The sequence below is a fragment of the Balaenoptera physalus genome, assembly GCF_965194825.1.
Source record: "Balaenoptera physalus genome assembly, chromosome: X".
Classification (NCBI taxonomy): Eukaryota; Metazoa; Chordata; class Mammalia; order Artiodactyla; family Balaenopteridae; genus Balaenoptera; species Balaenoptera physalus.
The window spans coordinates 15,475,334-15,500,862 of record NC_138903.1 but is presented as its reverse complement, the minus strand read 5'-3'; the positions used below and the strand labels follow the sequence as shown (position 1 = coordinate 15,500,862).

At 49.2% G+C, this 25,529-nt stretch overlaps 1 protein-coding gene across 7 annotated transcripts in view; it reads left to right on the top strand.

The window, feature by feature from the left end:
• The window catches only part of RAI2 (retinoic acid induced 2), a 392,985-nt gene extending 388,055 nt beyond the window's left edge, over positions 1-4,930 (top strand). For 6 of the 7 annotated variants that reach the window (XM_082447179.1, XM_082447177.1, XM_082447176.1 and 3 more), the window contains one exon: positions 2,958-4,930. In XM_082447179.1, coding sequence (XP_082303305.1) covers positions 2,982-4,562 — 1,581 coding nt within the window. In that variant the 5' untranslated portion in view covers positions 2,958-2,981 and the 3' untranslated portion in view covers positions 4,563-4,930. The remainder of the gene's footprint in view (positions 1-2,957) is intronic. The other variant, XM_082447181.1, reaches the window with a different exon arrangement.
• The last annotated feature ends 20,599 nt before the right edge of the window (positions 4,931-25,529 follow it).

Below are 25,529 nucleotides of genomic sequence, written 5' to 3'. Positions count from 1 at the left end.
CCTCAGGGCATCCCTGGGGCTTCCAGCACCGGCTCCTACAACAGTGACACCCACTCCGGCCCCCCAGCTGCCGACGCAGAGTCGGGGTGCCTGCCGTCAGGGTGAAGGAGGGGAGGAGGAGAAGGGCAAAAGAGGGCAAGAGCCCCCGGGAGGCGGGAGGGTGCTTGATGAAGGCAGTGTAGTCCTGGGCCCCGCGTGGTACCTGATGGCGAGCGGGTGCCCAGTCCCCGGTGGGGACCGGCGGGCGGCGTCTCAGCAGGCCCCTAGGTGAGGGACTGGGGTTGCTTCCCGGGCCTGCTTGGCTCGGTCATCAGGCAGGTCCAAAGCTGTCATGTGGGAGGAGGCAGGGGTGATAGTTCGGCCCTTGGCCCCTGAGATGCCACGCACCGCCACCTGCATCCTGGCCTGTCCCGCATCCCATCTGGCCCCAGCCCTGTTCCCAGAGGCTTGAGGCCCCGGCAGGGGGTCTGATGGCAAGAGTTTAAAGCCACTGAGCGCCCCCTGTGGGAGGAGCAGGGCCCTGTGGGAGGCACCCTCACCTGGCAGGATGGCCTCCGCATACTCTGAGCGGGAAGGTTCTGGAGGATTCGCAGTCCTAGAACCGGGGCCAGGCAGGGAGAGGAGTGAGGCTGCGGGAGGAGACGCGAGCCGCCGCCGGAGCTGAAGGTGTATGCCAGGAGCAGGTGGGGCAGGCGCTGAGACGCCTGCCGTCCCGCCCTCGGGGACGTGACGGCGGGTTGAGGGAGGCGGAGAAGGAGGGAGGCCGCCACGTTTGGAAGGCGGACACGTGTAGCCTGTTATGAGAAAGCAGCCTCACAGCTGGGCAATCCCAAACCCGCGGGAAACACAGAACATGACTTCTTCTGGTGACCTGCCTCACAGGCCCTCAGAAGCCACTCAGATGGGCGGCCGTGGGTGCCTTCTCTGACCGCTGCCGTCCCTGTCCTCAGCAGCCCCGCCCAAGCTTCCCTTCAGCCTTTTGCCACCCCGCCCTGAGTTCTGGCCACTGTGAGGGGCAGGGCGACCCTTCTGGAGGAGGCCCTGGGCGCTCAGGGCCTTCGAAGGGCTGTCCGTGAGTGGCCGGCAGAGCTCTGTCCTGCCGAGGCTCATGCCCTCCTGGCTTCACTCTGGGGCCTTCTCATGCTCGCCAGTCTCTGTCCGATCAACGCGTGCACCCCCGGTAGGCGCTAATCCCCATGAAAGCGGGAGCATCTCCAGCCCCCAGCAGAGCGTTGGGCAGGCAGTAGGCATTCAGCAAATTGATTGGTTGGATGGATGAATGAATGCATGGAAGAATGAATGAATGGTGTATTGGAGGCATGGCATTTTCTGGGCTGAATCAGGGAGCGCTCCTCTCAGGAGAAACCAGGCCCTTCAGCTGGGGCAAGCCCCCTCAGCCTCACTGGGGACAGGCTTCCTCCCTACTCTGCCCCAGGGGCATCATTGGCCACCACGCTGGGCCACTTCGTGATCATTTCTGGAGCGCACCCTGCCCCTAGGGAGCTGGGCTCTGTGCCCTCCCTCAGAGGCTCCGCAGTGTGCCCTGCCGAGGGCATCCCTCACCATTCCTCCTCCATAGCGTTGTTTGCACAGCATCCTTCCCCTTGTCCGCCCCTCCTCCTGCTTCAGAGAAACTCCTTGTTCTGTGCATTTGACATGTTGTGATTGTCCGGAAATGTCACAGAGTTGTTCATTTCTTAAAGCTGCCTTCCTGTAGTGAGGCCTCATTTGTTCACTTCTAATCCCATGGTGTGCTGGGCCGCCTCTCTTGTTTTGGAGGTTGTGTTGGTAATTCCGGGGTGAGGAGAGAAGGGCAAGTTGACCACAGGACGAAAGTCTAGACAGCTCAGACAGGTGAGGTCAAGAATCGGAGTTGCCCAAGGCCTGCCCAGCAAGACTGAGGATTATTGAATTATTATTGAGCCCAACCAGACTCCAGGGCTGCACAGATCCCCGAGTTAGACATGGTGCCTGCCTTCTCCATGGTAACAAGGCTAAATATGGACGCGTTTCCATGGAGAGCCATATCGCAGCTGCAGCCCTGCTTCCTCCAGGAAGCACCGGCGCTGGGCTTCTTTGGCTTCTCAGGAGGTGGCCAGTGGTGCCGCGGACATCAAGAAAGTATATCTCACCTTTGAGGATGTTTGTTTCCAACAGGGATTCCATTTCCCCAGCCCTAGATTCATCAACATCTGTTCCTCTTGACAGCTAGAAGTTAGGAGAGACAGGTCACGGGTCAGACAGACGGCATGGGGAAAGTGACGCTGGACCCAGTGAGCATTCGTGCAAGTTATCCTGTCTTCACCTTGCTCCTCGGAGTGGCTTTTCCTATTACAGGAGGAAAGGGGGTGTCACTGGTTGGAGGGAGACAACTGTAATGAGCCTTGTATAAATACACTGCTGTTCCTCTCATCAAGCCTCTTTTGGAAGAATTATTGCTGCTACAAAGAGTTTTTTAAATGCTTTCCATAACTGGGATGGCCCCCTTCCAACTTCATACAATATTCTAAAGTGACAGGGTTCTATTTTTTTTCTTAAAGGAAAGTAAGTCTTTGCTGCATATTTGAATTTGAACAAGTCCAATCCCCGCATATCTTAACTGTCCGATAGAACAATGTGGAATGAAACTTTGTGTTTGTTGCAGGCTAAACATATAAGCTGAGTGAGTATTCGGCTTCACAATACTCTGTTTAACCTCACTTGGCTATTTAGTCATTACGTCATCTGTGTTTATAGTTTAATTGTCTGTTAAATTGGGGCTGTCCACGCACAGCTGATCGTATGGGTGTGTTCGTATATATTAGGAAATATCTGTAACATGTATGTATACACAGAGAGATGGGTGTGCTCTCCGGTTAACTAAGATGTGGAAACTTTTAAAAGATGTAGAGAGAGCTCTCAAGGCAATTATAAATAGTCTCGGAAGGAAGATTCATATGGTGTGTTCTGTGTTGCAGGCCGAGTGGCATCAGAGCTGAGTGATGGACGATCTGCAGTCCCAGAACCTCTCCATGGACATGACCGACTCCTCCCCTGCCTTGACCAATAACAGACTGGAGAATGGCATGGCCCAGCTGATTACCACTGAGGCCTGGAACATCAACTCCACCGACCTGGTAAAGAAGGCCCTGGTGACCGTGCCGGCCCCATCCATTCTGAACCCCCCGGCTGAGTCCCAGAGCGGCATGGCTCTGAAGGTAGCGGCCACCGTGCTGCAGCCCCTGTGCCTCGGGGAGAGTCCGGTGGTGATGCCCATTCACATGCAGGTGGAGGGCAGCTCCGCGCCGGAGCTCAACCCTAACGGCAACGCCACTTACGTCATGACCACACAGGGCCCCGTGCAGCTGCCGGTGGTGCTGGAGCAGCACGTCTTCCAGCACCTCAACTCCCCTCTGGTCCTGCCGCAGGAGGCCCCGTGCTCCTCCAGCGCCATCCACAACAACCTCTTCCCGGGAGCCGAGGACCCCGAGGCCCAGCCCCAGCTCCTGGACCTGAGGATCCCCAGCCAGCCACAGGAGCCCACGTTGCCCTTCGAAGCCGTGCTCCAGAATTTGTTTCCTTCGCAGGGCGCTCTCGGCCCTCCACCCTGCCAGCCTCCTCCGGGATATGCCCCTGTGCCCCCCCAGCCCTTTAACTCCCCCTTGTCCCCCCTGGTCCCGCCAGCCACCCTCTTGGTTCCCTACCCTGTGATCGTCCCCTTGCCTGTGCCGGTCCCCATCCCCATCCCCATCCCGGTGCCTCAGAGTCCTGAATCCAAGTTCAGCCCCAGCTTCCGAAAGCCACCATCTTCCTTCGGCCTACACCCCTTCAAAGGCACCCAGACCCCTCTCCAGAAGGAGGAACTGAAGCCCTTCGACCTCCTCCCGCCGAGGGAGTACTTCCAGCTCGGCCGCCACACCGTCATCAAGATGGGGAGTGAGAACGAGGCCCTGGATCTCTCCATGAAGTCGGTGCCCTGGCTCAAGGCTGGCGAAGTCAGTCCCCCGATGTGCCAGGAAGATGCAGCCCTAGACCTGTCACTGGCAGCCCACCGGAAATCTGAGCCTCCCCCTGAGACATTGTATGACAGCAGCGGGTCAGTGGACAGCCCAGGTCACACTGTGATGGAGAAACTTCCCAGTGGCACGGAAGTGCCCTTTGCCCCCGCCACGCCCCACGAGGCCTCAGCCGTGATGGATAGTCACATGGGCAGCAGCGACACCGCCGAGCCGCCCAGCCAGCCCAGCGGTGAGGTCAAGGCTGAAAATAACATTGAGATTGTGAGCGAGTCCCAGGCGGCCAAGGTGATCGTCTCCGTGGAAGACACTGTGCCTACCATCTTCTGTGGCAAGATCAAAGGCCTCTCGGGGGTGTCCACCAAAAACTTCTCCTTCAAAAGAGAAGACTCCATGCTTCAGGGCTATGACATCAACAGCCCAGGAGAAGAGTCCATGGGAAACACGGAGCCCCTTAGGAAACCCGTCAAAAACCGGAGCATAAAGTTAAAGAAAGTGAACTCCCAGGAAATACACATGCTCCCAATCAAAAAACAACGGCTGGCCACCTTTTTTCCAAGAAAGTAAATAATGGCTTTTTAAAATTTTTATGATTATAATATGGGGAAAGGTGCATTGGTTTTATAAAAAGGCATTTAAAACAAATTATCTTTGTTAATTATTTTGGGGAGTAGCTGGGAAGCGGGAAGGCAAATTGGCTCTAGAGGCCCTGTAAGCAAGTTTCATTTTCTTTTTTAATTTTTGACTTTTCACAAATGAGTAAATAAGAGCAACCTATTTTTCAAGCAGATTGCACATTTTTTGCAGCTTTAATGGAATATTGGGTGAATCAGAGGGGTAAAAAAGCTATTTTCATTGCCACAAAGTGCTTTGATGATGTAATACCTAATAAAGGGTAGGATGAATATTTCACAATAAATGTTTGTTTGCACTAACTGGTTGCAGTATTCTATCATTTATAAAATCTGCATTCCTGAGCTGGCATGGTTTGGCCAAAACTGTCACTTGTGAAGCACTGCAAGTTATCCGTGTTTAGAGACCGAAGCTCTTCAGGCATATTGGGCAAAGAAGAATCATATTGGCCTATGTCCTCAGAAAAGGAGGATTAGGGGCAGGACAGGAATAAAGATGCAGACATAGAGAATGGACTTGAGGACACGGGGAGGGGGAAGGGTAAGCTGGGACGACGTGAGAGAGTGGCATGGACATATATACACGACCAAATGTAAAATAGATAGCTAGTGGGAAGCAGCCGCATAGCACAGGGGGATCAGCTCGGCGCTTTGTGTCCACCTAGAGGGATGGGATAGGGAGGGTGGGAGGGAGGCTCAAGAGGGAGGGGATATGGGGATATATGTGTATGTATAGCTGATTCACTTTGTTATACAGCAGCAACTAACACACCATTGTAAAGCAATTATACTCCAATAAAGATGTTTTAAAAAAAGAAAGAAAAGGAGGATTAGGAATATGTATGACCTTGAGCAAGTCATTTCCCCTTCTGGCCCCTTTCTTCATTTGTAAAAATGTGGCAAAGGGAGGGGGTGGGGAGGTGAGTTTCAAGTACCCGATCCCCCCTCTAATTCACAGAGACCCTGGATGTGTAGAATTCTGTCTGAAACCTTCCATAGACTAAAACAGACAAATGTCTCTAAAGGGAAATTTACCTGCTTCTTTTCCTCCCTCCTCCCAGAATTTAGCTGAAAGGACTTTCTCTTCAAGGGTAGTAGGAGCACTGTTCTGAATGACTAATAGTCTTGCAAGTCAAAAGTGTTCCCGAAGGCCACTCAGAACAAGAGGGAAGTCCGGTGGATTAGGAGGTGTCTCATGTAAGTTCCCGGCCCTGGGTAGAGATGTTTGGGAGTGGGGTCGAGGAGGGAAGAGAAAGCCATTCCTTATTAATTTATCCCAGTGATTCTCAGCTGGGGGTGATCGTGCCCTCCAGGGAACATCTGACAATGCCTGGGACGCTTTTGGTTGCCATGGCTTGGGGAGGGGGGTGGCTCCTGGCACCTGGTGGGCAGAGACCGCATCCCACAGTGCACAGGGCAGTCTCTACGGCAGAGAGTGATCCAATCCCCATGTCCACAGCACTGAGGCTGAGAACCTGCCGTTAAACCATCTCTCGATGGACAGAAGCAATGCACCTGGAAGAAGAGAACAGCACGAAGCCATCCACACCAACGAGGAACTGTGAGTGTACGTTTAAAATAGACCTGCTAGGCGGCACAGCACACTTGGGTCTGAAATTGTGCTGGCGAGAGACTGATTACAGCATGCCTGCTTTTAAACTTCAGCCTCTTTCTTTCACTTCTTGCAATTAGTATGCATCCAGCTGTTACCATGAACACGAACAGGAGGGAAAGCAGTTGCGAGACTGTTCTTCTATTACCAGGCCCTCCGTGTATAGGGTTACGGTGTTAGCTGGTCCTGTACCCATACCCCCCTACTGGACTTTCTTTTTCCTGCTCTTTGCCTGTGCTGTTACAATTTCTCTTTCAAAGTGTGGCATGATGAGAAATAACCAAATAGTTGTTTCTCATGAGGCTAACTAGTCCCATTCTCTTACACCAGCCAGACCATCCTTTAAGCTTCTGCATGGGGCCGTCTTTTCCAGTTTTACTCCCATTGTGGGTTTCTGGCCATGTTTCCTGAGCATGGCGTGTGTATTCCAGTTTCATATACAACCAACACAGATGTGCCTAGGGACTAGCATTTCCCATTCACCTGCTGTCCTTTTCTCACCATGTTTGTGGTTGTTTCTGTTGCCCCTGCAGTGCTAGGCAGCCTTTCTGCACCGGCCAGCAGGGCCCCTGTCTTCACAATGTACTGGGAAAAGCTGCGCTTATCTGTCTTTGAGGAAACAGAATTCTCAATTTGCCCTTTAGAAGCAAGTGTTTAAAGCTGACTGACTGACATCTAGGTGGAAAGGAAGGCATTTGTAACCTGTAATCACATTATAAACATGAGGCTGCGAATTTCTCTTTGTTATATCTGGAGATGCCCTTTTCTCTTCAGATGTCAGCTCTGGTTGGGTGAGAAGTGCTGGCTCCGCCGCCAACCGTGGGTGTTGAGCCAGCGTGGGCCACCCCCCAGCCCTGGAACAGGCCTCTGCTCCCGCCCCGGCCGTGCCCATCCACGGGCCTTGCCACTCATCACTGGGCTCTTCGGAGAGAGGCCTTTGTTCTGGGGACCGGCTGTCGAGTCGGGAGACGTGCTCAGTGAGATCTGCGAACACTAGACACGAGAGTGTTGTGCTGGGACCCGGGCTGTGCTACAGGGGCAGTGACATCCTCTGCCTGCCCCCCTCTCAGCCTTTGGTGGAAACCAGAATCTACTTTGCTAGGGAATCAGGAGAAGGGCGAAGGGCCTGCTGTTGTACCAGAGTGAGGCTAGGGTTCATCCCTGGTGGCTCAGTTCCACTCTCCCTTCCTAGTCAGAAGTTTGCAGCCTTCCACACAAACCTTAAGTAAGAACCATCATCCTGGACCCATGCTTCCTGGTCTGAGACATGTGATTCCCACAGGGCGCATAGAGGAGGCCACTGGCAAACTCAGGCCCCGTCACGGTTCTGCTTGGTTCGGCCAGCTATGGTCACTCTTAGTGCCCCACGCCTCACAACCGTCTCCAGCTAACCTACTTTCAGGTTTCAGCCATGCAGGATTTCCATCAGGCTTTTTCTCATGACTTAATTTCCCATCTCTTCTCAAAAAAATGTTTTGGCCAACTAGCCTAAAGAACAGCTTTTCAGAGTCTTTCAGGAAATATGATTAGTCCCCAGGAATGTTGACATTTGCTCAGACTTGTCAAGATGGCTTCAGTTGGCTTCAGTTCAGCAATGAAAAAAAATTGGAACAAGTTACTAACATTCATATTTGGGGGTAGTGATCCTCCTGGTAAAGTAAAAACTAGTTGATCTAGAGGGAAAAAAAGAAAGATTTAAAGAGGATACAGTTACTATCCTAACCAAGGAAGTCCTTGACAGTGAGTAGAAAATTCTAAAGTGAGGTCAAACATTTGTTTAGATTCAAAGGCAAAACTCTCACACTTTAAGCATGAAAAAAAACATGTCTGCAATGGTAAAAACTCCCAACTCGAAGAAGAAGGAAGGGAGGAAGAAGGTTGCCGATTACTGAGAGAGTATGTCAATATAATCATTATCTTTATAAATAGCCTAATTAATAAAGCAGGAAAGGATTTAGATTTCATTTTACAAGTGAGAAAATTGAGGCTCAGAAGAGTTTTCTGCTTTCAGTTTTTAAGCATCAACGACTGAAAAATATGTACTTTGCTATGATTCTTAAATATTGGGTTTGAAGCCCGATGAACCCACAGGAATTTGGATCCTTTGGGGGCAAAAACCAGTATGAATTAATGAAGAGTCTGAATTACAGATTTTTTTTTCAATTATTTATTTTCAAGACCATTCCAGTTAACTGGAACGCCCAGAGCACTTGGCACAATGGTAAAGGGGAGATTTCAAGCTGAAGGGTGCGGATGCCAAGCCTCTAAAGGCCACACTCAAAAGCTGCTAAGCTGAAAACTTTAACAGCAGGGGGAAAAAGCGTTAGAGGTCATTCTGGCCGACTTTACTCCTCATTAAATAGAAAAGGCAATTTTCCAGAACAGCCCACTACCTACCACCAGGTCAAATAACTGACCTCCCACATCAGTGAAACAAAATAGGGTGTATTTGAGGTCTTCAGGGTGCCGTTTTAATAAATTGAGATTTTATTTTAATTACCATATTGGTTATTTTATAGTAAGTAGTATGTATGAGTACTTGAAAGAACTAGTTCCAAAATATTGCAAATAATCCATCTGCAGCTGTTATTAGGCCAGGAGATTTTTCAGCAAAGTGAGATTTTAGCTATGCTCTGCCAAAATTATGAACAAGTTCAAGTTAAAGGGGATGAACTGTTGAGGTTTACTATATTAACCCAACTTGTAGGTTATTTTCCATCCAAGTGTATTCTGTATGGACACTCAAAAGCATAGGATCATGCTGCTGATAACGATGGTAGAGGCCACCTGGATCCTGTCCTCCCTCTGCTAAATCATTTTTTTAAATCTACGGTTTGATAACCCAGTCAATTAGTAAGAATGCGATGAGCCCCTTTACATTGATAGTACCATGCTGTCAGTCCCAAATGGTGTCAGGAATTCAGTTTTATTTATAACTCTTCAAATAAGGAACTGGAAGAGTTTCTTCAATGCAGAAATTTTCATTAGGACACATTTCAAGCCACATTAAGAAGCACGACAATGAACAGACCGAATTCTTGCAAGCAGGGACTGAAGCTTATGTATCTCAAGGTTTCTCCACCTCGGCACTCTTGGCATCTGGGACTGGATGGTCCCCTGTCGTGAGGCTGTCCTGCGGTATGTTTAGCAGCACCTCTGGTCTCTATCCATGAGCTACCCGTATCACCACTCCCACTGCCCCAACTGTGACAACACCAATGTCTGCAGACATTGGCACGAGTACCCTGGGGGCAAAGTCACCCCTGGTTGAGAACCACTACTTTATTTCTAGGATCTGTCTAACACCTGGTCCACAGCAGGAGCTCAAAAATTCTTTGAAGAATGAATTTAATCAAGAAAGAAGCAGAAAGAGAGATCTGTGGCTCTGATCTCTGGGGCCCCACTCATATTTTCCAGTTTACTACCTCAAGGCTGATCTGACCAGGAAACTGTTATTGGGAACTTCCATTCATCCATCCAAAGGGCCATCACTCATCCAGTATGTAACACGGTCCTCTAGAAGCTTCTCCCTAGTCAACGGGGTTCAGCAAGACTACTCCCTGTCACAAAAAGGGCAGGCACTCACTCAGCCAGTTCTGAAGGGATGCCTCATTACTTTACCAACACCATGAAACTGGAAGGACCCCGTGACGGCTGTTCATCAGTCTTGTTTCCAAGGGCAGCATAACCCAGGAATTTACAAACATTGCCAGGAAGCTGGGTGTGTTTTTTTCCCCTTATGTTTTACCTAAATCCTTCTTGCTGTGATCCGGCCAGTTTTTTGTTTGTCCTTAATGGAAACAAAGGCCAAATCTCCTCCTTTGAGTAGTTTCCTATTTAAACACCAGATCTTTTCTCAGCGTCCTTCCCTTGAACTCAAAAGTCCCATTTCCTCTCACACTCTCTGAGCTCCAACTTTATACTCCTTTTGTCATCTGGGTTGCTCTTTTCCCAATCTCTCCGTCTACTTTGTAGAGTCAGAACTCCAAGTAGGTGGTGAAAATGTCCTAAAATTGATTGTGGTGATGATTGTACAACTCTGTGAATATGCTAAAAAACGGAACAAAACATTGAATTGTACACTTTTAATGGTTGAATTGTATGGCGTGTGAATTCTATCTCAATAAAGCTGTTATCTTTTTAAAAATAATAAAAGAACCCCAGATAGAAATTGGGAAGTGCCTGTGGGTCGCAGCAAAGCCTCCTAGAACTGAATGGTTACTGCCCATCTTTGATCGGTTATATGCCTGTAATACATCCTCACTTCCCTTTGGGTCCCACCCAGCTGACTTTCCCAGGTTTTGCTTTGCGGTCAGAAATTTGCTTGGAACATCATCCACCATGCCTCATTTCTTGGAATCTGGAATCCCTTCCTCCAAGTGGTCCGCCTGGAGCAGGCCTTCCCAGTCCTTTAGTTTGGTCCTCACCATTTCTCGACCAGGGTTCAAACTATATTTGGCCACAGGCCTCTTACTTCAGAGGAAATCACATGTAGAAGACCTGTATATTAGAACATCACAGAGCAGCAGCTGTGCTGGTCTGGGGTCCCGCCTGACTGGCCCGGGCCCTGCAGGGCCTGCCCACGCGGCTGAGGAAAGCTGCTGCGCGATGGCGGAGCCAGCGTGCCCCAGTGCGGCAGCTTTCCCCGTCCCCCTCAGCACCTGCTCCCTCGGGACTCGAGACACCAGGGCAGTGTGCCTTCTGCTATTTCATCTTACGTCCTATCCAGGAGTAGGAGGGACATTCAGGCCACGTATGGTCTAATGACGTCTGAATTCAGAATTAGGGGGCCAGGTTCCCAACCATCATTCCCTGCCCTGGAAGGGGAGCTGGGTTCCAGACCAGAGAAACAGTCAAGTATCCAAGGATCCAAGTGCTGTCCTTGCAAAACAAAAACTCACCCCGTGATTACAGATTACGGGATGTCGGCAGGTGTCAGCCCCCAAGGTGGCCACACACTGGAGACAAGAATGCCCTCAGGAATTCAGTCTTCCTTGAGGCAAGGCCGACACTTGGAGTTAATCGTTTTTTGATAACAAGTGATTTTTTTTTTAATGCAGCTTTATGATTGCAAGTAGTACACGAATGGAAACCAGCTAACAAGGTCTTGCCTGGCAGAAGTCCTTGGGGGAATCGTCTTAACACAGGGCTAACATTATTTGTAAAGAGGGTATCAACTCTTTGTAAGTGAATGGTGCTCCTAAGGTACTTGAGAGTGGATGAAAACTGTTTTCTTTGTGTGGCTGGGGAATGCCACTAGCAGGCAGTGGGCGAGCCAGATGATGAAGAGCTAATTCTTTAAGCTCTGAGACTTTTTACTGCAACTGTTTTCAATGGGAATCTTTTCAAAATGCATCAAGCATCTGTCAGAGGAAGCCCTTCCTTGACTCAGTCATTGTTCTGCCCTCGGTGCCTGGCCTGGGCTGGAGGGCCACGATGCCCTCCAGGCTCTGCAGGGAAGGGAGGCTGTTTGTCTCCAACAGCGTTGGCCCTCCTGTCCCCAGTGCCCCCTCCACACTGGTGCCTCTCTTCTTTTTCATTAAAAAAAATCTCTTCCAATTGTGTCCCTTCTCAGCGTCCAGGACAGCAGGGCATGCCTGGACAACTGCTGCTGGCCAACTGGCTCTCATCCACAAGCTGACCCACAGCATGAAACGGTCCCCACTCTCCAGGCAAGTGTCTCCTCACCGCCCTGCGAGGCCTGGCCCCAGTGCCACCTCTGGGAAGATCTTCCCCAGCTCCTTTCTTCGCATGCTTCTCTGAGACCCACTGCAGGGGAGTGACACTGCTAGGGAAGGCCTCTCCCACCTTACCTAGCCAGTCTCCGGCCCTCAGGCCGCAAGCTCCCTGAGAGAGACTCTTGACATGGAAATGATCGCTGGGTCCTCAGCTTCTGGCCCACAGTGCAGAGTAGCTGGGAAAGCCTCCACAATTGCTTTTTGAAGTGAAACACAGAGTGCCTTCTTTACTTTCTTATTTATCACTTGATGGCTATACTGGCCCCTGCCCTGGGCTTGGCCACTGTCAGGCCCTTCTGCTTTGGGCCTGTTCTGGATCTTGGTCAAGAACAATCAGTGCAAGCACCAGACGGACAGGACACTGTGTTTTAGACACTCCACTTACAGCCCACCTGTCCTATTTGTTTACTCTTTAGATCCTTCCCTGGTTGCCACCATGAAGGTTAAAATCCAGTAGAGCCCACTTGAGACATTGCAGATTTCTAAATTAATAAAGTTTTAATTAGTGTTTTACTGAAGCTCCTTCTTTCTCCCCTTCCTTCCCTCCTTCCTCCTTCCCTCCCTCTCTTTTCTTCCTTCCTTCTTTCCTCCCTCCTTCCCTCTCTCTCTCTTTCTTTCCTCCCTCCTTCCCTCTCTTTCTTTATTTCCCTTTTTAAAAAAACTCCCAGAAGTGCTGCTTCTGTTGAATTTTACAGGTGACAATAATTACCCAGGGACCCCTGGTTGCCTCTCAGGTCTCATCTTCCCGACCCTTCAGAGGTGTGGGATGCTCTTACCCCACTCTCCCTCCTTAGCTTTCCAGGCACGTCTCTCTCTGCATCTTCTCGCCTCTCTGATTGTCTCTTCCTTTGGCCTCTCCTCAGATGCTGCCGCTGACGCCCCACCTCTTTCTCTTTCTCCCTCCATCGCAGGCTCTGTCCCGGGCCCACAGCTCTCATTCCCGTGCTCTCCTACGGGGACCTCATCCGCTCCCCTAGTCATTTCCAACATCTTTATTGTGTTTCTTCCTCCCTATCTCTAGTCTAGCCCTGACTTCTCCCTCCCTCTATCCCTTTCTCATCCTCTCTGTCTCTCTCTCTCTCCAGATTCAAATACCCAAGGTCCAACCCGCCATCTTCACAGGGTGGTCCTAGAGGTACCTCAGACTCATCATCCCTAAAACTTAACTCAGCTTCTCTCTTCCTCGCCCCTGGCCCAGATCCCACCGCGTCGCCTGTGCTCTGCTGCCGCCCCCTCCCTGGTTGCCCAAGTGGGAAACGCGGAGCCATCCTCCACGGCTCCTCCTTCACCTTTACCTCCCACATGCCCTGTCTTGCTGACTTTGCCTCCTTGATATTCCTCAGATCCATCATTCCTTTCCTCTACACTTTCTGTCCTTGACTCAACCCACATGATCCTCTGTCCAGATGAAATTTAGGCAAAGGCCATTTTGAAATGGCCTCCGAACTGGGTGGGCCTGTGTCTCCATGTTTAGCCCCCCCCAAAATCTCTCTTCTGTACCTTCACCAGAATAGTTTTGGTAAAAAACAAGTGTCACCATATCATTCTGCTGCCTAAAAGCGTTTGCTGTTAGATGTACCCTCATACCCCGCAGAGGCCTCCCACACCAGGCCTCCTGAGAGCAGGCCCCAGACCACCTGCCTCTGTGGCTGGAGCTCCCCGCGTGCCCCCTCCCCCATATATAAGCTCCAAGAACACAGAAGGTTGACAGTTCCCAGCACAGGCCTCTGTAGTTCTACTCTTGAGTGGCCTGACACTTCCTGCCCGCCTTCTTACTCTGTCTGATCCTTCCAGATTTAGCTCCAAACGACACCTCCTCCCGAAAACTTTCCAGGACTTAAGCTCCAGCGTAAGCCAGGAGCCAGCTCCTGCCCCCCACAGCAGCGTGTGCGTACTTACATGGTCTTGTCCACCTCGTTCCACCCCACTACACCATAAACTCCTCTAGGGCCAAGGTCAAGTACCCTGTATCTCACATGCCTAGCACAGTGCTTGGCGTTTAGGGGGCCTTCAGTAAACGTGTGTGGACTGAACTGAACCCACAGGGACAGTACAAGTATGCCCTTCTGAACTAGCATGTGGAAATCCAGGCATACAACACAGAAATATCTGGAATCTCTAATTCACTTTGCAAAAAAAAAGACGTACTGATTGATTCTTTTAAATCATCTGGTTCACTATGCTTCAAAACAAGGTGGCTTCTTCAAATGTGCTTTCTACACTCTTCTGGAAATATATTTAGAACATAAAGCAAGCCATCGTCAAAATCTCATCAGTGGTGTACAAAGAAAATGTTTTGGCATTCACCTCCTCAGAGTTTGTGGATTTACTTATAAGTTACAGGCAGGGACTATAAATGCATAGATTATAAAATAGGTGCAAAAATCAAAATTTTGAGAGAATGAAACAAATATAAGGAGGTTCAATATTTTCTTTCTGTGCCCCAGTTCATCATCTTATGTACCCCACTGGGTTATAATATAATGAGAATATTCTAAATCTTTCAACTGAATGAGTGAAACTTTAAATCCAGGCATCACTCTGTCTTGAAATGTGGAAAATACCCAAGCACAAGATGTTTCTGTATCAGCACCAGGAACAGTTTGGGTCACTACATCTAAGCGACAGGGTGGCTGAGAACCCTGGGCAGAAGTTAGGAGTACTAGCTTTAGAGCTACAGAGTCTGGATTCAGTTCCCACCTCCACTGTCTCCTAGCTGTGTGACTTTGGGCAAGTCACTTAACCTCTCTGCCCCCATTTCCCAATCTGTAAAATGGGAGTAATACAATATCTGCAAGCACCCAAGTTAGCACATTCGGGGCACCAAGGACAGAGTGCCCAATAAGTGAGTTCCTATTATACTTGTTTACGGATAGTAACAGAGAACAAGGCCATCAAAAGGTCATGGAAATGCCTAATTTTACAAAGCCTTTCATTGCAGCTGTCATATTTTTAAGTTCCCCTTTGCTCCACAGAGGGGGGGTCTCTAGCCAGGCACTTTCATGCCTTCCTCCAGAATACTGACTAATAGTTGAAACAACATAAATGTCATCTCATTGTCCTTCCCTTGGGTCTGAGAGAGGGGTTGATCACTTGGCCATCAGCAGGAAAATGGACTAGTTAGAAAAGGAGAAAAAGAAACACGGGCTGGGAGAGAAAATCTCAGGGGCAAGACTGGCCACAGAATCAGTGGTTTGTGTTCTCAGGCCTCACTCTGCTTTGGATTCCTCGTCTGTAAAACCATGACTCGGCTGCCTTTCGCATGGTGATTGACGACATAAGGCACATGCCTGTAAGTAGGAGGCGCACACGGGCCACCTCTCCCTTCCTCTTCTCAACGGATAGGCCCCCAGGGTGGGCATGGGGCTCGGGGCAGGGTGTGGGGAGGGTGCAAGGACAGGCCCAGGGACTGTCCAGGGGAGGGTGCCGCCTGAGGGGCGTCGCTCTGCCCTCCACATGGTGCTGGCACAGGATCCTTGCCCAGCTTCTGTTCTCTTTGTAAAGACAGGAAAGGGAGGGTGCCGCCCAGCCCCAGGGCCCATTGAAGGCCATGCCCCAGGGGCAGCTCCGTAGTGGCCCCATGGGACTGTGCAGCCCCCAAAGCCTGCAGGCCTGGTGAGCAGGGCGATGGGACCTTCCCCCAGGTAAACATACAGAGCTGTACTCCCTTTTATCAACCCCTCCCTATACATTTCTGATGTCTCAGAGAAGAGAAATCTTTTATTTGAATTAGAAATACAAATTTACTTTACAAGAGATAACAGAAGTTTCTTTTTTCAGTGAGAGAGCTTTCTTGAGTGCCCTTTAAGCACAGTCTAGCTGGGCAACCTCTCACCAGACAAATTTGGGGCAACTGTATTTGAAATAACTACAGAAAAGGGTTTGTGAGGTGAGTATAGAAAAGGAATCCCTTGCTCATCCTCTGTAAGAGCTGCTGATCTCTCCGCCACAGGAAGAGGAGCCTTTGCAGCAAAGGAACTGTCAAAAAGTCAGAACAGCGGCTGCTTCTCTGCGGGCCTGCTGGGGAGAAACCCCCGGTCCCCACTCCGCTGGCGCTGGGAGGACAGCGCCCTCTGCCGGCAGCCGCGGCGACAACCACGGGGCCCCGCCGCGCAGAAGTGGTCCTGACACACACAGGCAACCAGGCTAGCGACCTCGGTCCTCTAGAGGAAGCTGGCCTGGGGGCATCCGAGGACATCCGTGGGAAGGATCCAGACTGAAAATCCTCGAGGGCCCAGGTTTTCAGGAAGGAGCCTCCTCACTCTGTAGTAACGGAAAGCTGTGTTCCAGCCAAGACAGCGAGAGAGGCTCGCGGGCCCAGGCCTTTCTAGCTTCCCCTACAGGCGAAAATACACGCTGAGGGACGCCGCCCGCTGCACAGTGTATGGAGCTGAAGCCACGACCTCAACGTTTGCGGGGGAGCGAAAACTAGAGCAGGGAAAGGTCGGCGGGGCTCTTGGGATGCAACAGAGAGGAGAACGGAAAGCACGGTCCCTAAGGGAGCTGGAGAAGCAACGGTGGGCGACCTGGGGAGCACGGGGCCCAGACTCCAGCCCTTGCTCCCAAGGGAGGGCAGCCAGGGCACTGGTCACCGTCCTCACTCAACTGTTCCCGACCCTGGCCGCACCCGGCAGCGGCAGGGGGTCTGTAACAACTCCTGAGGGGCGTCGCTCTGCAATGTGTGGTGCCGGCACAGGATCCTTGCCCGGCTTCTGTTCTCTCTGTAGAGACAGGGAAAGGCCCAGAGCACAGCCTGCGTGCGTCCCAGCGGTTGTGAAACTGGATCCCATTGGGTCATTAACGCCGAGATATGTGTGTGTGTGTGTGTGTGTGTGTGTGTGTGTGTGTGTGTGTGTGTGTGTGTGTGTGTGCGCGCGCGTGCGCATGCGTATACGTGCACGTTGGGGTGGGGGGATGTGCGTGAGAGAGAGTGGGGGGGAAGATGGGGCTACGATGGGGGCTGAGAATAGAAAAGACACTCGAGGGGGGACACAGGGGTAAATAAGAGCCAACCCCTCTCCACTGCTGTGTGACCTACAAAGAGGTGGTGGCGTCGGGCGAGGAAAGGGTGACAACAGCTTGTGTGCCTCCCAGGCTGAGCCTGGGCCTGGGACCCCGGCTCCGGGCAGCAGGGCGGCGCCCCCACCCCGCCCCCGCCCAGGTGGTGGCACAGGACTCGGGGCCTCTCCTCACGTGCCTTCTTTCTGGCGGTGACTCGAGCCCCACGTGGCTTCCTGGCCGCGGTGCGTGGCTCCTGGGCGCCTGGGTGGGGTGGGGAGACCCGTCCACACCCCATCACCTTTTCGTGCCAAGAAGCGGCCGCAGCGCACGCCGCCCTCCCCATCGGGCCCGGAACTTTCTGCTCCTGAGCGCGGTGCGTCCGGGTCGGCAGCGTGGAACCCAGATGGCCGGCGGTCGAGGCTTCTGGGTGCCTTCCTGGGTTCTTCCCCGGCCCGAAAGCTCATCTAAGACCCCTGCCAAAAGCTGGCCTTCCCAGACCTCGGGCGATCTGGAAAGTAACCGCTAATATCATTTGAAAGGAAAAGGTGGTTGTGCTGGACCGTCTTCGGGCTGTGCTGAACCCAACAAACAACTCGGGCCGCCCTCAGAGGGACGCCTACGCCTCTGAGAAGAGCTCAGAAAAGGTGGAATGAAGTCGCTGGAGTCGCCCGCAAGGACAATACGTGGATGGGATGACGTGGAGGGCACGGCGCACCGTGGGCGATCGGTTCCCTTTGCTGCGAGCTCTCCTCCCCGCCCCCGAGAGCTGCAGGTCCGTGTGACCCCTCCCCCATTTATAATCTTTTAATTGCCTCCCACAGCCCTTGAGATTCGTCTGAAACTGACATACGGGCCCTCCAGTTCCAAGTTCATAATGGCTCCCCAACACCCATCCCTATTTCATTCTTTCTCAACACTTTGTGGTTTCCCAAATGCCTAAAGATTACATAGCCTGGCAATGACCTGGAATGCAAGGAATCTGTTGTCCTTTAAGTGTGGCTCCAAGTGCTCCAGCGGTCAGCTGAGCTTGTGCAAGGACGAAGGAAGGATTTGAACCTTGAACCAGGGTGGGCTGAGGGAATGCTCACAGGCAGAGCCAGATTCTTAGAGATGTAGCCCTACCTCACAGATAAATAAAGGGCCATTCAAGATCCCAAGTTCCTAGGCCAAAGAGCTAATTAAGATTTTAATGTTGGTGGCACATAGGTCCAATGAGACCTGCAAGCACATTTTGTTTGGCCTGTGTTTTCATATACTTCAGCCTACATTTTTAAATCGGGAGATTTCACATTAAAATCTGCTTTTCCACTTGCTTTTGAAAAATTGGAAGAACTGTAACATAAGACTCAAAATCTTGCATGGCAACGGTTGGGCTCCTGCCAGACGCAGCCCCTCCAGTCACCTGTGCACACCTATGCACTACACCCAACCAGCTTCTCCCAGTTAGGCCACCAACCTGGCCCAGCCCCAAAGCATGTCTGCAATCATTTTAGCCTGAAAAAAATGTTTAAACCCTTGTGGTAGAAACAATGTTATGTGTTTACCAAATCTTGCATTTTCTTCTTCCTCTTCTTGAGAAAGCCACTCTACCCAACTCTCTTGCACTTAAGCAGGGCCACGTAACTAGTTCTAACAGTGGGCTCCAAGTAGAAGTGCCACATGTCAGCTCTGGGCAACAAAAAGATTCTTGGAGGCCATGTGTTACATGGACAGAGTCACAAAAGAAGTGGTAGCTCTCAGGACTTCCCTGGCTTAGACTCCGCACTTCCACTGCAGGGGGCACAGGTTCGATCCTTGGTCGGGGAACTAAGATCCCACATGCCGCATGGCAAGGCCAAAAAAAAGAAAGAAGAAAAAAAAAAAGCAGTAGCTCTGGAGAGTCAGACTTTGCCTGGGAGAAAAGCAAAACCACTGAGATTTCAGGGTTGGTTTGTTACTGCAGCAAAGCACAGTTTATCCTGGCTGATATAAGCGTAGTCACCAAAACCACACTTAATCAGGCAGTTTACTTATTACATAATAATAAAGCTTAAAATCCTTTGCACAATTGTCATGAGCGTGTCCCTTTAGCAGGTACTTAAACATTGGCAATGTCTGGAGTGGAACTGGGTGCTAATTGCCGCCATTGCCCACCCTGACCAGGGCCTGCTCATAGTGCCCAGATGGGGGGAGGTTCATATGTCACTGACTAACTCGAGCATTTCAGGAAAGGATTATATCAAGACACTCTTTTCCGACCAGAGTCATTCCTTACGTTCTTGCACTTTTTCTAAGAGCAACGTTGCTATTGATTTGGCCAGCATCCATGCTAACTTCTGAAATATACTGATACAAAAATTAATAAAGCCAGATGCAACACTGGAAACCAGTAAGCCTCACTTAATGAACACTTCTAAACGGTGACACTCATATGCTGATTGTACATCATAGATCAGTTTTCCACATAGAAACGAGATATATACTCCTGTGTGAGGAAAGCAAGCAACAACAAAATATTTTTAAAGGAAGAAAAGGCAAAGAAGAAAAAGTAGAAATCAATCTACATGGACATACGTAACTTCCCCTTAAAGCATATGCCGTAACTCCTTCTTTCTGGGAGTTGACGTTCGGTCACACACAAACATTGAAAGACAAGTGAAAACAAGACCCAGGCACTCATCGGAGATAAGATCTAAAAATAACTACTGGAGCAGGTTGCACATATCAAATATTTCATGCACCAAGAAGAAACTTTACATATTTTCCTTTTCAAGGAAGAGCAGTCACTCCCTCAAAATCTCACTGGGACTTTTGGCGAAGATTTTCACACTTCAGATTTGAGAGATCAGGGCTTTAAACAGAACACTGCATGAATGTAGGATGATAGAAGGGAATTGCTAATTTTTTAAATAAACTTTTAATTTTAGAACAGTTTTAATTTACAGAAAAGTTATTAAGATAGTGGAGAGAGTACCCACACCCATTTTCATCCATTATTAGTATTTTATATTGTGGTACATTTACCACAACTAATGAATCAATATTTGTACGTTATTATTAACTAAAGCCTACACTGTATTCACATTTCCTTTTCACCTTTTTCTGTTCCAGGATCCCATATTATGTTTACTCTTCATGTCTCCTTGGGCTCCTCTAGACTGTGACAGATTCTCAGACTTTCCTTGTTTTTGATGACCCTGACAGTTTGGAGGAGGACTGGTCAGGTATGTTGCAGAATGTTCCCCAATTGGGATCTGTCTGATGTTTTTCCTCGTGATGAAACTGGGGTCATGGGTTTTGGGGAGGAAAACCTCAGCGATAAGGGGCCATTCTCATCCTGTCATATCAAGGGTACATACTATGAACAGGACTTCTCGCTGTTGATGTTGACCTTGATCCCCTGGCTGAGGGTGTTTGTCAGGTCTCTCCCCTGGACAGTTCCTCTTTTCCCCCCTTTCCATGCTGTCCTCTTTGGAAGGAAGCACGTACTTCCCTGCACAGCACACACTTAAGGAGTGGGGAGCAATGCTCCACCTCCTTGAGGGTGAGTGTCTAGATGACTTGGGATTCTTCTGCACACATTTCTCTCTTCTCCCCTATTTACTTATTCAGTCGTTGATTTACAGCAGTATGGACTCAGGGATATTTGTTATACTTTGGGTTATAATCCAATACTGCTTTATTTTGTTGCTCAAACCGTTCCAGACTCCTTGGCCACTGGAAGCTCTTTCAGTTCGCTCCTGTGTCCCTTTGACATTCCTCATGGTTGTGCTTTTTTGGAGCACATCCTTCGACACTTACAAGATGCTCCAGACTCAACTTGTATATTCCCCATCCCAGTCCTAGAATCGGTCATTTCTCCAGGGAGCCCTGGTTCCTCTCATTACAGCATGGTGTTAGAAATGAATTATTAATTTTTAAAGTGTGATAATGGTATGGTCACTTTTTTAAAAGTTTATCTTTTAGATATACATACTGACCTATTTATACATTGAATGATCTATCAGATTTGCTTCAGAACAACGTGGAAATGGGAGATGTGAGTGGGAGTGTGGATGAAACAAGATAGGTTATGAGCTGATAATTATTGGAGCTCGGTGGTGTCCCTTCGCTATCCTTATTTTCACATGTACTTGAAATGTACTACAATAAAGCTTTTTTAAAAGAAAGGAGTAGTTGATAGAGCTAATATTTGCTCATTGAGTCAGGTGTTTTACAGGAGCTGTCAACAGCGAGCACAACTTTGACCTTCTATATTTATATTTTTAAATTCCAACTCCAAAGCATGAAAAAGGTGACTCCTAAATAGGAGAGAAAAATATTAGCCTGGCTCAATAAACATGGAGCCACCCAGCAACTGGTTTGCAGACATAAGATATAAATTGTCAGTAGGACATGTGACAGCTTTGTTAAACTTAAGGGTTTACAGCTCACAGTTACACCTTCAAATCCTAGTTAAACACACACACACACACACACACGCACACACACGCATGCAAAACACCAACAGATTTACTGAAAGCACTTCGTTTGTGTCTCTGACAAATCTTTCAGTATCTTCATAAAGATGAGGGAATTTTTCAATTCTCCTACAACAAGCCCAGAATCTCTGGGCCTAACTGCCTTTGCCCTGAGAGCCCTCTGGATCGGCCATCTCCCATTACCGTTCAGACACATCTGAGCTGCTCCATGGTGGTGGCGGGGAGCCACACTGCATTAATGAAGCACAAGCATCAATAAAAATGATTTTCTTGTAAACTGGGAGAGGTACTGGAAACGGCCGTGTTTCTAAGAAGAAAATTTGCTTTTGTGTTTTTTTCCGTCAACCAACATCTAAGTATCTATTATGTAGGAGATAGTATGCTAAATCCTGGGAATACAATAATAAATAAAAGTATCAGCCCTGGAAGTGCTCACAGGAAAGAAACTCAGCACTTCTGAAGTGGCATCTGGCAGCAAACTCGGGAAACAACAGATTGGGGGGCCCAGACAAGAGAGAGCCGTGAGAGGTAGGATGCCTGGGACCAGGTGACCTCAGGGGTGTGGTGGGCTGTGGGCAATGAGGAGCGGAGGCCAACACCGGCAGTCACTCTGTCAGGCGCCCGGATGCATCAGTGGGTGAGGCGCTGTTAAGGCAGGGACTGGAGACGGGCACATCAGCAAAGGAAGATGGGAAAAGATTCAGGTGTGATGAGGAGGAGATGCTGTGGGCTTGCAGGTGGAGACATCAGTAGACAGTGACATACCCAGGCCTAGAACTCAAGGAGAAAGTTCAGGAAAGAAGCTGTGGCTACAAAGGTAGGGGTGCTTATTGTTTTTCTTGTTAGCGTTTCAGAAGTATCTCATTAACTTCTGAATTTTATGTCCCAGACTGTAGCCTGTCCCAACTTTGTTTCCTGTGATTCAGAGTGTTCTATGTAGCTTAGTATGTACTCAATTTTGTGAAAGCTCCATGGATTCTTAACAGTGAATTTTCTTTTTGAATCTAATGTCTATCAATAATGCCTTTTTAATTATACCAGTATCTGCCGTTTAATTTTGCTTCCTTATGTCAAAGACTGAATGATACAATAAAGTCCTTTTTTTCTCTACTGCAATTTTATTAAATTATGCATACGGACTATCTGGTTTTGCTTTCTGCTTTGGATTCTATGTAATTGGTTAAACACAAGTTCATGATCTGTCGTCCCTGTACTTGAACCTCTTACCAACATAAGGACTCCTGATGCATTGACTGCTTTTTTGCCTGTAATTCTACCTTGCTGGGATCAGTAGTATCATTGTGGCCTATTTTTTGTTTATTTGCAGATGAATTTCTGTCCAGTCCTTGATTTTTTAATGTTTAAAGCAAGTGACAAGGTAGGTAAAAGCATATAATTGTTAAGATCCACCCTTGAATCTTTTTTAATATGGGCGTTTACTTATACATGATATTAAATTAAGTTGGTCTTCTGACACATTATGCTTTTATCTTAGGTTTCGCTCTTTCTGCCTCCCGCTAAATGGCAATGTGGTATTTCCTTTTATCTTCCACAGTGATGTAAACATGATATGGCCTGTGTTTTTGTAATTAAACAATTATTATAAAAGCAATACACTGCAGACAAATCAGAAAGATAAGCAAAATGAAATGAAACATACTCAGAATCCTACCTACCCATAGACGCCCTCTGTAAACATGTTTGTATCTGTCTTCCCAAATGTCTTCCCAATACGTAAGCACATCTATATACAAACACACAATAGAATCCTCTAGAGACGTCATGCTTCTCACGGCTACTTCACCTTTGCCGCATTTTATACACTCATCAATTGCCCAAATATTTGTGTTGTCTAACGCTGTCTTCCCAGATAGATAGGAAGCAGTCTAAGGTAAGGGGTTTCACCTATCTTGTTTACTCTTATATGCCGAGCTGCCCGTCGTTTAGTGCCTTTCTGGATGTACTTTCTCCTAACTCAACTTTTTAAAATACATTAAAAAAACCACACAACCATTCCCAGCATGCGCTCCTAGCAGGGCTCTTCTCGGCTCAGCTTCCACCTACAGTGCTGTGCCTGCGACCCACAGGCTCGCCTCCACAGATAGCATCAGTCTTCTCTGCCTCCTTCCCTATGGTTTGCTGGGGGGTTTGGAACTGATGTCACCGAAGGAAAAAGCAAGAGGTAGAGCTTGGCCAAGCCACGAATGACCATACCTCATGGGGATCAGGGTATACTGGCAAAAACGAACCACGGGGGGCTTTTTCCAATATATGTGAGAGAGACTTGCTTATATTTATAAGTGCTCCGAGGCTGATCCAGGGAATGGGGAGGGCTCTAGGGTAGGGAGGACGTGCAGACCAGGGCCCACCTTTGGAATGCAGGGCGGACAGTTTGCTTCCGCTCCTCGCAATGTGATGTTTCCCCTGTTTTGTCCAGCAACTTGGATGGAACTGAACCTTTTCAGACAAAGGGATTTATTTCCTTTTCCCCTTATATCTTAAGGCTCTCCCCTCAGTGCTGATAGCACCCCTAAAGCCAGAGAACGTGGCCCTGTAACACCAGAGTTGCCTCTAGTATAGCAGTGAGAGTGGGCAAGCTCGTCTGAGGATGTGCTCACTGTGGAGAGCTGCTTTCAGGGTTCAACTTCACCAAGCTAAAACAGGGGAAACATCGGGAGTCCTCAACCTCGGAGGACTTATAAATATAAGCAAGTCCCAGCACCACACTGTAGAAACAGCCCCAGAAACTTAAACACACCTCATTTATTCAGCCAACTGTGACTACAGTTCCTTATGCAGCTTGAAAAGGCAGCACTTTTCCTCCCATCATCACTGTTCCTAGTCATGATGTTTAATTTTTAATTTCTAATATTATTACAGAAGGGCATGGCTTTTTCATGCTTACAGAGGGAGTCTGTATGGTCAGGCCACCCAAGATGGCTGTTCTCTTGCTCTCTGTACATCCCCCTGCTGGGCCAGTGCCTGCTTCAGCTAATCTTTAGCAAACATCTCCACCTGATAGCTCATCAAAGGGGAGGTGAGGGGCGTGCCCCTAGGCTGGTTTCCCTGGTAACTGATGAGCCAACCTGATGTCAATTTCCACTATAACTGGGAACCTCCCCCTCTCCTGGGGAGCGAAGCCTGCCGCCATGTCCTGCCCGCCGGCCGCCGCACACAGTGGGGTGTTGCTCCAGGACCTTGCTTGAGACAGGTAAGCTCCCCCGTCCATTAAACCATGATGTCTCCGTCGCCGACTGTGGGCCCTTTCTTTGGTCTTGTACCTGGGCAAGTACAGGCCTTGTAGGCCTGCGGGGGTGCAGCCCAATTGGTAGAGCCAGCGGGGAGACCGAGGAAGCTCCTGTGAGCGCCGAGATGTCAGGAAATAAGGACGCGCAACGGAAAGTTGCAGGGGCGTCACCTAGCATGAGGGGCCTGAAAGTTCCAGGGGTGGTCCTGAAAGTTGCAGGGGAAGTCCCGGGGTGGCCGTCCGCTAGTATGTGGGGCCCTAGGGTGGCCGGCCTTGATGAATGGGGCTGCCAAGACAGTACCGAGGACTCAGTCACCCCAAGGCCATGGCGGAGATATTGGCGCCATTACGGTGGGAAAACGAAGTGGCCGCAGCTGTGGGCTGGCAGGTGCGTTTTATACCGAGAAAGGCCACGGAGGCTGAGCTAACAGCTGAGGTGAAGGTTGACTTGAACGCTGATTCTTTCTCCTCTGAAAGTGAGGCATGTGCATGTGAGTGACTGATAACGTGTTATTGCCTATTACTGTTGTTTAAACTGAATTGGCTTTTTAGAAACTGAAAAAAAAAAACCCTGAAAATGTCCACGATGGGACTCTTTTGACATTCTCAAACTGTTTTTTGCATATGCCCTTAGAGGAAGTTAGCTTTCTAGAAGGAATTGGTATTTCTCTTCCTGTGCCTTTGCGATGTAAATGATCTACCTGGGCTCTCTGGAACTTTAATCACCTTTTATCTTTTTTTTTAAAATTGAAGTAGGGTTTATTTACAATGTTGTGTTAGTTTCAGGTTTACAGCAAAGTGATTCAGGTATACATTTATCTATTCCTTTTCAGATTCTTTTCCA